The sequence below is a fragment of the Coregonus lavaretus genome (genome assembly GCF_964263955.1).
Source record: "Coregonus lavaretus genome assembly, contig: HAP1_SCAFFOLD_8829, whole genome shotgun sequence".
Classification (NCBI taxonomy): domain Eukaryota; kingdom Metazoa; phylum Chordata; class Actinopteri; order Salmoniformes; family Salmonidae; genus Coregonus; species Coregonus lavaretus.
Window position 1 is genome coordinate 1 of NW_028166242.1, and position 12,015 is coordinate 12,015.

General features: G+C 41.6%; 1 protein-coding gene across 1 annotated transcript; it reads right to left on the reverse strand.

The window, feature by feature from the left end:
- Window positions 1–1,060: 1,060 nt before the first annotated feature.
- On the reverse strand, window positions 1,061–11,756 carry LOC311114936 (protein phosphatase EYA1-like; the record flags this gene model as incomplete). The annotated part of the gene is made up of 6 exons (XM_084190155.1): window positions 1,061–1,183; window positions 3,229–3,374; window positions 3,991–4,057; window positions 7,573–7,650; window positions 10,018–10,083; window positions 11,654–11,756. Coding segments are annotated over 6 exons (583 nt in total), but the record flags the coding sequence as incomplete, so codon positions are not given.
- Window positions 11,757–12,015: the final 259 nt, after the last annotated feature.

The following is a 12,015-nucleotide window of genomic DNA, read 5'->3' on the forward strand; positions in this document are numbered from 1 at the left end:
GAGAGAGTGTTGAAATTGGTCAACAAAAAAATGTATGTCTTATTTGCTACGTGAGGTTTATTTGATCTAATAGAAGTTTCATAATGCTTTAGTTGTTTATGAGTGTACTGATATCCTGGCAACTTTATATTGGAAAGAAAGAAAGAAAGAAAGAAAGAAAGAAAGAAAGAAAGAAAGAAAGAAAGAAAGAAAGAAAGAAAGAAAGAAAGAAAGAAAGAAAGAGCCAGAGAGAGAGAGAGAGAGAGAGAGAAGAGAGAGAGAGAGAGAGACAGAGAGAGAGAGAGAGAGAGAGAGAGAGAGAGAGAGAGAGAGAGAGAGAGACAGAGAGAGAGAGAGAGATGAGAGAGAGAGGAAGAGAGAGAGAGAGAGAGAGAGAGAGAGAGCAACTTATATTTATGGGTGGATTCTAGGCTATAAATCACACCATGGTCTCAGCTCTTAAACAAATACAAATAGGATCACAGAGAACAGGGGATAAAACAACAAAGGAAGAACATGACTGGAGCCTCTTAAGGGCCCACCATCATGTTTCCATCTGTGTTGATTCTTCTTAAGGGGAGGGGGGAAGAGAGAGGAGGAGAGGGTGAAGAGAGGAGAGGAGAGGGAGAGAGGAGAGGAGAGGAGAGAGCGAGAGAACACATAAAGGGCTCCTCATAACTGCTGCTGCTCTACACAACCATCTGTTGGGGGGGGGGGGGGGGGGGGGTGCTGGTGTGTTGTGAATCAGTCTGTAACTGTCATTACTGTTGTGGAAGTTGATGGAAAAGTCCATGTTTCTGGTATTGTCCTTTGTAGAAATGCAAAAAGGAAGAGAGTTGAAAAGAGACTATAGCAGGGTTAGGGGAGTAGAGGAGAGGAGAGGAGAGACGAGGTAGGAAAGTTAGGGGAGGAGAGAGGAGGAGAGACACTAAGAAAGTTAGGAGAGGAGAGAGGAGAGACAAGGTAGGAAGTCGAGGAAAGGAGGGAGGAGAGGAGAAGAAACTAGAGAAGAGAAAACAAAGAGAAAACATGGCCGATTCAGGGTAGTTACACAGTACAGTATTTTATCTGTGTTCCTCACCTGGCATCTGATAGCTGTACGGAGCCTGGCCCGTCTGAGGGGTTGTGAAGCCAGAGCTGTAACTGAGGAAGCCTGTCTGTCCCGGGGATTGGGACTGGCTCAGTCCCCCCTCTGTCTTTATGCCTGCCCATAATGGACCTGAATCAGTTAGTGACACCACAAAGGTTTGATGCACACACAACTCACTGCTGTCAGACAACTCTAAAACAAGCACTTTGAGACCTATCTCTATCTCTCTATGTTAAAAGCTATTTAGTATAATATTAAATAGAGCTAGCTTTACATTAAATACAACTAAATATATTAGTATTGTTATCTTTATTATTGTCCCTTTTAAACAAATATTTTTACCTGTAGGTAATATTTAAAAACCAGTCTGCTAGTAACTGTTATAATTTATAAACTGATAATACAACAAATGCACACTTCAGAATCAACAGTAGTTTGTAATCCACACTTCAGAATCAACAGTCGTTTTGGGGTTTAAAAATGAACAGACTAATGTAGATTGAAGTTATACAAGAAATATGACGTAGTAAAAGCACTGTATGTTTGAATGGCTAGGAGATGGGTGATCTCTGAATTGTTGCACAAGTAATTAAAACAACACACTTGCTACTAGTGTTTGTTGTTAGTCCAACTGTAGATTGACTCAAGCCCAACATCTTTCCTATGCCATGGCAGGTTCACTACCACTCAAACAAACACTCTGTGCGTTCCAAATGGCACGCTATTCTCTATATAATGCAATACTTCTGGTCAAAAGTAGTGCACTACATAGGGGATAGGGTACCATTTGTGATGTATATTCTAAATTCCTGGTCATATTGGACATTCTGTGGGGGTCGAATGCCTTCTAAAGCCTTTGGACAAATAAAGATAATTGTTATGGACTTTGCTGTTTCGTTACTATGATGCCTGAAGACACCAGTTTTTTGTTTTGAAATTTATATCAGTAATCTTTTTCCGATCTGACTGAATAGCTTGATAAGCACATTTTGATTTGACGGTTGGCGGAAATATGGTGCAGGCACAAAACAACGTCTCAGCAATAGCTCTGGGACTCCTTTTGTTTTATCGTGGGAACAAACTGCTTGTCCTGAGCTAAGTGTTTATTTGCAATACCCCTGTGAAGGGTTGTATAGCAACTGGCTTTACCAAGACTAAATAACTAGTATGCCATTAAAAAAAAAAAATATATATATATATATATATATATATTTTTTTTTATTTATTTTTTTTGATGAATAAGAACTAATATTATAATATTATGAACATCATAATGTTACTTTGAATTAGACAGGTTAGAACGGGAACTTATAAAGATTAATCTTTATTTACAGAGCCTTCAGAAAGTATTAATACCCCCTTGACTTATTCCACAGTTGTGTTGTGTTACAGTCTGAAATCAAAATGAATTACATAGATTTCTATCTCTCACCCATCTACACCCAATTACCCCATAACGACGAAGTGAAAACATGTTTTTAGACATTTTTGAAAATGCATTGAAAATGAATTATGGAAATATCAAAATTACGTTAGAATCACCTTTGGCAGCGATTACAGCTGTGAGTCTTTCTGGGTAAGTTTCTAAGAGATTTGCACACCTGGATTGTACAATATTTGCACATTATTCTTAAAAAAATTCTTCAAGCTCTGTCAACTTAGTTGTTGAACATTGCTAGACAGCCATTCTTCTTTGCGAGGCATTGGAAAACCTCCCTGGTCTTTGTGGTTGAATCTGTGTTTGAAATTCACTGCTCGACTGAGGGACCTTACAGATAATTGTATGTGTGTGGTGCAGAGATCATGTTAAACACCATTATTGCACACAGAGTGAGTCCATGCAACTTATTATGTGACTTGTTAAGCACATTTTTACTCCTGAACTTATTTAGGCTTGCCATAACAAAGGGTTTGAATACTTATCGACTCCAAGACATTTCAGCTTTTAATATTGTATTAATGTGTAAAAATGTCTAAAAACATAATTCCACTTTGACATTATGGAGTAATTGTGTGTAGGCCAGTTACACACAATCTCAATGTAATCCATTTTCAATTCAGGCTGTAACACAACAGTATGTAGAAATGTAAGTGATGGGTTTGTAACGTAATGTAATGTTCATGTATTGTTCAGAGGCATGGGTTTGGCCTGTGCTCACCATAGGCAGGGATCCCGTACGGTTGCCCAGGCTGGGGATAGCTAGCATAGGCTGCGGCCTGCTGCATTCCTGTGGTGTACTGCGTCTGACCATACGCAGCCATATTTTGGGATGAAGGGGTAGGAAGAATATGCGGATACGGTCTGCTATTTCAGAAAAGAAACATGGAGAAGAGAGAGAGAGGAGAGAGAGAGATAAATAAATAAATAAAATGAAAGAATGAAAGAAAGAAAGAGAGAGAGAGAGAGAGAGAGAGAGAGAGAGAGAGAGAGAGAGAGAGAGAGAGAGAGAGAGAGAGAGAGAGAGAGAGAGAGAGAGAGAGAGAGAGAGAGAGAGAGAGAGAGAGAGAGAGAGCGAGAGCAAGAGAGATAGAGAGAGAGAGAGAGAGAGAGAGAGAGAGAGAGAGAGAGAGAGAGAGAGAGAGAGGAGGAACACATTTTACCAAACACAAAAACCATAACAATACTGACACATTCTTTGTGATTCTGCTGCTTAATCTTATATAGTGGGCCAAAGCCCGTAAAGAGAGATAGCAATTAGTATAGGAGGAGGACTAGCATTAGGACAGCAAAATAATAATACGTCGCAAAGGACATTTTTGCAAGATAATAATTACAACATATTTTGGAGTGCACAAGCTGCAGACATGCAGGCTAACAAAGCAGGTAGAAACCTCCACATCTAGCAGCAGGATCTAATTAAAAGGAACCAAATGAAGTTGGATGCCGCATATTTTCTAAAGCAAAATAAAAGAAGCCTTACTTGGAAGGGTAAATCTGCGAGGAGAACTGGTGTATTTGTCTTGGGCTGAACCCGCTGGTTCCAATAACTGAGAGAGAGAGTTGGAGAAAAAAAAAAGAGGTGGCAAGCACATTTTTAAACATTAAAGACATCCGGTCAATATTATCTTTCGCCAACAGAACTTCTGGATTCCTAGGAAACTGTTATTGCGTTGCGTTACTCCATTTATTTCCCCAACCTTATTTAAGGTTTAAAACCCAGAGCGCAATAATGAAGTAAAATAATCAGGTAAAAACGTTGAGGGTTTATTCTGCTGACCAGTGTATATTCCGTGTGTATCTCTGGATGTGGCCCAAATGGCACCCCAAAATGGTTATTCGGCGGTCCCCATAGGAGAACCCTTTCCACAGAAGGTTCTACATGGAACCCAAAAGGGTTCTACCTGGAACCAAAAAGGGTTCTCCTATGGGGACCGCCGAATAACCATTTTGGAACCCTTTATTCTAAGAGTGTAGGGAATAGGGTGCTATTTGGGATATAGCCTCTGTGAGATACTTTGGCGCTGCCATGACGACAGCTAGGCTGGTGTAAACACACTCAGTATGGTCTGAATCAGTGTGGTCCTGTTGCCTGGGTCCTGTTCCAAATACCACCCTATTCCCTTTGTAGTGCACTACTTTAGACCAGGGCCCATAGGGAATAGGGTGCCATTTGGTATGTTAACCCCAGGCCCCAAGACCCACATTGAAAGTGATTGCAGGTAACTAGCGCTACCACATTATCATTCCTTCGTGAAACACATGGCATATCACTGTGGTTCCACTCCCTAATCAACGTTTTTCAACACACACACACAAACCTACTGTTACCACCACTTTATTTTCATGTTGTTGTTGCACTTAGTAAAGGCTATTTTTAGTCAGTGCATATTTTTGAGTAAAAATCTTGTAAATTATTTTGTTACAATAACACACCAAATGTAATACAGTTAGGTCTTTTTGAAATTAGAATGACCATTTTTTAAAATTCTAGTAAATGTAACTAAGTCAAAATGAGGTGTGAAGTGCAACACCTGAAAAAATGCTGATCATTTACAAAAAAGAACGATAGAAATCTTCATTGGAAAGCCCAGTAATGGTAAACATAATCTCAGTCTTCTGATTGAAATCTGTCAAACCAGTCCAAAAGCCCTGGTCCCATAGTACAGAAAGATATCACTGAACCAGGTTCAAATGTCCTCTTACAGTCAACCGACACAGTTCTATAACATCTGTCTAATTGGTCATGACAAAAAAAAAAAAAAGGATTTAGCTGCGGTAGGGACGGGGAGGGGGTACTAAGTCTTTGTCCCAAATGGCACCCTATGTTCTATATAGTGCAATATTTTTGACCAGAGACTATGGGCCTTTGACTATAGGGTGCCATTTGAGACACAGCCTTGATGTCTGGCATGTAACTGTAGGTAGCTGTATGGACTATAACTGCATGCTGTAAGGCCTGGGGGAAACATCGTTATTAATATTGAACACTTTTCCCACATCATCAGCAGCACCTGCTACCGGTTGACTAAACCTTCTGATCGCAGCTCACACACACACACACACACACACACACACACACACACACACACACACACACACACACACACACACACACCCCTCCGGCTGGCTTCCCCTCCCATGAGGGTCCTGGGGTGTAAAGTTACTTAATGTCATTAATATTGTCAAAGACAGAAGTGATTTATGGGAGGGGAGCGTTAACGTATCGGGTACTTAGTTAAACAGTTCTGGAAATAAGGCAGAATTAGCAGCATGGTTATACTGAGGTGATGTTTGATTATACTGTGTAGTGAGGTGATGTTTGATTATACTGTGTAGTGAGGTGATGTTTGATTATACTGGGTAGTGAGGTGATGTTTGATTATACTGGGTAGTGAGGTGATGTTTGATTATACTGTGTAGTGAGGTGATGTTTGATTATACTGGGTAGTGAGGTGATGTTTGATTATACTGGGTAGTGAGGTGATGTTTGATTATACTGGGTAGTGAGGTGATGTTTGATTATACTGGGTAGTGAGGTGATGTTTGATTATACTGGGTAGTGAGGTGATGTTTGATTATACTGTGTAGTGAGGTGATGTTTGATTATACTGTGTAGTGAGGTGATGTTTGATTATACTGGGTAGTGAGGTGATGTTTGATTATACTGGGTAGTGAGGTGATGTTTGATTATACTGGGTAGTGAGGTGATGTTTGATTATACTGGGTAGTGAGGTGATGTTTGATTATACTGGGTAGTGAGGTGATGTTTGATTATACTGTGTAGTGAGGTGATGTTTGATTATACTGTGTAGTGAGGTGATGTTTGATTATACTGGGTAGTGAGGTGATGTTTGATTATACTGGGTAGTGAGGTGATGTTTGATTATACTGGGTAGTGAGGTGATGTTTGATTATAATGGGTAGTGAGGTGATGTTTGATTATACTGGGTAGTGAGGTGATGTTTGATTATACTGGGTAGTGAGGTGATGTTTGATTATACTGTGTAGTGAGGTGATGTTTGATTATACTGGGTAGTGAGGTGATGTTTGATTATACTGTATAGTGAGGTGATGTTTGATTATACTGGGTAGTGAGGTGATGTTTGATTATACTGTGTAGTGAGGTGATGTTTGATTACACTGGGTAGTGAGGTGATGTTTGATTATACTGGGTAGTGAGGTGATGTTTGATTATACTGTGTAGTGAGGTGATGTTTGATTATACTGGGTAGTGAGGTGATGTTTGATTATACTGGGTAGTGAGGTGATGTTTGATTATACTGGGTAGTGAGGTGATGTTTGATTATACTGTGTAGTGAGGTGATGTTTGATTATACTGGGTAGTGAGGTGATGTTTGATTATACTGGGTAGTGAGGTGATGTTTGATTATACTGTGTAGTGAGGTGATGTTTGATTATACTGGGTAGTGAGGTGATGTTTGATTATACTGGGTAGTGAGGTGATGTTTGATTATACTGGGTAGTGAGGTGATGTTTGATTATACTGGGTAGTGAGGTGATGTTTGATTATACTGGGTAGTGAGGTGATGTTTGATTATACTGGGGCGGCAGGTAGCTTAGTGGGTAAGAGTGTTGTGCCAGTAACCGAAAGGTCGCTGGTTCTAATCCCAGAGCTGACTAGGTGAAAAATCTGTCGATGTGCCCTTGAGCAAGGCACTTAACCCTAATTGCTCCTGTAAGTCGCTCTGGATAAGAGCGTCTGCTAAATGACAAAAAAAAAAAAAAAACTACTGGGTAGTGAGGTGTGATGGTTCATTGTGCAGCAGTGTGAGCGGGAGCGTTAGTGAGGTGATGTTTGACGGAGGTGTAAAAGACGACCATATATTGTTGACGTACAACATGAGTTTGATAGGATAGTAGTTTGATACAGATCAGGCTGAGAGAAGGAAACCAGATCATTCTACTGCTCTGCTAGTAACAGGTTTTATTTTGTTCTACCCTGCATGCAAATACACACACACACACACACACACACACACACACACACACACACACACACACACACACACACACACACACACGGATCCGCCTCCCGTCTCACCTGATCCTGAGAAACTGTCTAGGGAGGCGTCGGCTACTGGGGTGGTGATGTCACTGCTGCTCATTGGTTCTGTTTTAACTGGGGACAAAAACAACACAAACAACATCAGCACACACACACACACCAAAACACACACACACACACACACACGCACGCACGCACGCACGCACGCACGCACGCACGCACACACACACACACACACACACACACACACACACACACACACACACACCAAAACACACACACACACACACACACACACACACACACACACACACACAACATCAGCACACACACACACCAAAACACACACACACACACACCAAAACACACCACAACTGACACTATGACGTAGCTTTTCTGGTGGGTTTGGGTGTGTGGGATGACTTTGAACACACACCAAACACTACACCAGAACTATCGTCAGTGGAATGTGTTATAAACAATACTGCCGTGGAATTAGACTAGAGCCTAATAATAATAATAATAATAATAATAATAATAATAATAATAATAATAATAATAATAATAATAATAATAATAATAATAATGCAAAGTTATTCAATGGTATTTTGTTGGATTAACCATAGGGATCCTTTATATGTAATTATATGGGATTAACATGCTCCTCAGCGTAGATTACGATAAATTATCTCTCAATACTTTTAAGAACTTTTGAGGAAAATGAAACATTAGCCACATTTTTAATCAACTAAGCCAACAAAGGTAGAGACCTTCCTCATTTCAACCTGTTGACTTAACTAGGAATAAAACCAAACCATAGCTTCTATGTACAGTATGTGCTATTCATTTGTCCCATCCTCAGATTGAGCATGCACTGTTAAAACAACACTTCAACAGAAAACAGGCAAACTTCAGCCCATCAATACATTTTAACCCTTCAATCAATCAAAGTCATCAATCAATTAATATAATATTAACATTATATCCAATTAACAAATTAATGCAATCATTAATGGTCACTAATTACTGTATGGCTTACCCCAGGATATAATGTTGCATCAGGGGAGAGATAGGTAAAACACAGTCAATGGTAGGATACTAGTGTAAAATGGGCCCTGCATGGAGAGGGAGTCAGTCTGCATGGACATGCACATACGATTGAAATGTCAAGACAATGCATGGTGTATAAAATCTGTTTTAAGAACTGTAGGCGAACGGAGGGTGACCCCATGCCCCCCGCTGAGCCTCTCAGAGTTATAACACTGATAGCTCAGTGGAGAGGATTTTACAGTTATCTGACAGCTAGGGAATCTTTGAAATCAATCCTTTTCACATCAGGCAGCAAGCAGGCTTTGGGATGGGAAGGGGGGTGAGATAGAGGAGAGGAAGGGGGGTGAGATAGAGGAGAGGAAGGGGGTGAGATAGAGGAGAGGAAGGGGGTGAGATAGAGGAGAGGAAGGGGGGTGAGATAGTGGAGAGGAAGGGGGGTGAGATAGAGGAGAGGAAGGGGGGTGAGATAGAGGAGAGGAAGGGGGTGAGATAGAGGAGAGGAAGGGGGGTGAGATAGAGGAGAGGAAGGGGGGTGAGATGGAGGAGAGGAAGGGGGGTGAGATAGAGGAGAGGAAGGGGGGTGAGATGGAGGAGAGGAAGGGGGTAAAACAAATTCACATAATGTGGGTAAAGGGAGTCATGCTCGGTGGGTCGGAAGAAGCCTTTCCCTGTCATGTTTAACTTTGATCATTCTGCTGAGAAATTGTTGACGGGAGAGTGGGAGGGAGAGTGGGAGGGAGAGTGGGAGGGAGAGTGGGAGGGAGAGTGGGAGGGAGAGTGGGAGGGAGAATGGGAGGGAGAGTGGGAGGGAGAGTGTTTTTGGAATTACACATTTAGATAGAGATAATATAATAAGGAGAAATAGGATGTGTGTGTGTGTGTGTGTGTGTGTGTGTGTGTGTGTGTGTGTGTGTGTGTGTATGTGTGTGTGTGTAGGTATAATGGCTAATATAATGGGGGAAATCGTGGTGCAACACTGCATGCACAAACTAGCGCACGCACTCAGGTTGTCACAGAGAAGTACACAATAACCACTGTATTCAGAAAAAAAACACAGCATGGAACAAACATCCGAAAGGAATAAATAAATCAATCAATAAAATAATGTGCAGTGTCCACAATCTATGGCCATTCATTACATGTATGATCTCATAACCAGCCAGTCTCAAACCATGCTTTACACACTGCAACATAACACTAGTGCAACAATTAAAATTAACGCCATGAAAGGCACAATAGTTGAAGTAACTCTTAGAATGAAAATAGATGTGTTATCTATTAAGAACAATGAATTAATTGTATCTCTTTTCATTGTTTTGGGGGTCGGAGTAAAAAAAAAGAGTAAAAGTGTTTTTCTTGTTCTCTCTCTCTTTCTAAGTTGAAACACCAAGTATTGTCCTTTCATTGTGTCCCCGGCAGAACTGCACCAACCTGCAGCCGACTGTGAGCTAGAGCTCAACAACCAGTCAGCTGTGGTGAGCATTGTGATGTTATCACCTATGGGAAACAGAGAATAGCAGAGGATGCATGACAATCCGACTTCACCACGCTCTACGGGCTCTTTGTCCCGCATAGGACAAATTACGCCCTATTCCCTACATAGGTCACTGCTTTTGTCAAACCTTTGGTCAAAAAGCAGTGCACTATATAGTGAATAGGGTGCAATTTGGGGACACGCCCACTGCCTAAACCGCAGAAAGACTTTTCCCTTTTTCCTATCCAAGATTAAATTTTTAAGGTACACTTTTAAGCGCTTGTGTGGGTTTGTAGTAGGGGCTTCCTGCTAGCTATGCAGGTTCAACTAGAGAGAGCAGTGGTTTGAGACAACACAACAAGCCTACACACCTGAGTCAATAGGGACATGTAGAAATGTACAAACCACATGCAAACTGCAACCCATTTTCATACCAAGAGTTTTTGAATAATTACATGGGGTGCTTCAATATACTGCTAATAGCTCCTCTGTAAACATAGAGACAATAGCATCAGATTTACAAAGCAGATTGTTTTCATATCGTTTTCATATCTAGATTAAAAATACAGGGCTTTTTTTTTCTCCATTGTGTATTTAAACAATGCACTAGGCTATAAGCCATCGGGTCACCAGTAGTCTCCATGTTTATTCACTACAGAGCAGTAGACTGGAGGAAAGTAGTTGTAGTAACTTCGCTCTGTTGACTTCACCTTTTGAAAATGGGAAACAGATCACGTTTTCAACGGGGGGGGGGGGGGGGGGGCACCTGCAGACGTTTTATTGCTATTCAGGACTTTCACGACTTAGCAGATGCATAAAACGCTACACGGGGAGGAGGTGAGGTTAAAACGTCCCTCTACCTCTGCTCTGCTAAGCATTGAGACCCGTACAAAACTTAAAATTGTACAACTGATGAAGCTACAATGCATTTGGTACAGTGGTTGTGATACAACGGAGTGTATTTATGCACAACATGGAGACACAACATGGAGGCACATTATGGAGGCACAATATGGAGGCACAATATGGAGGCACATTATGGAGGCACACTATGGAGACACAACATGGAGGCACAATATGGAGGCACAACATGGAGGCACAACATGGAGGCACAATATGGAGGCACAATATGGAGGCACAGGCACAATATGGAGGCACAGGCACAATATGGAGGCACAGGCACAATATGGAGGCACAATATGGAGGCACAATATGGAGGCACAATATGGAGGCACAATATGGAGGCATAATATGGAGGCATAATATGGAGGCATAATATGGAGGCACAATATGGAGGCACAGGCACAATATGGAGGCACAGGCACAATATGGAGGCACAGGCACAATATGGAGGCACAGGCACAATATGGAGGCACAATATGGAGGCACAATATGGAGGCATAATATGGAGGCTAACTCTCCATTGTATCACACAAATATCATTTTGTACCACAACGGCTATATGTGGAGGGGGAGGAGAGGGTATATGTGGAGGGGGAGGAAAGGGTATATGTGGAGGGGAGAGGGTATATGTGCAGGGGGTAGAGGGTATATGTGGAGGGGGAGGAGAGGGTATATGTGGAGGGGGTGAACAGGCTATATGTGAAGGGGAGGACAGGCTATATGTGGAGTTGTCGAGGCTGGGACCATTAGGGGATTCACGGCTGTGAGGACTGGCTAGATCCTGCATGTCCATAGACCTGACGGACGAAAGACACAAACACACACACACACACACGGAAGACGGACACGCACACACACACAGACGGAATCAGACACGCAAACACACACACACACACACACACACACACACACACACAAACACATCACACACACACACACACACAATTACTCACATCTCGCCGGAACCATCAAGGGAAGAAACATGCATGGTAAAGAACTAGCCTATAGATTTCTTAGTTTTAAGCATGTTTTTGTCTTAAACCTACTGATAA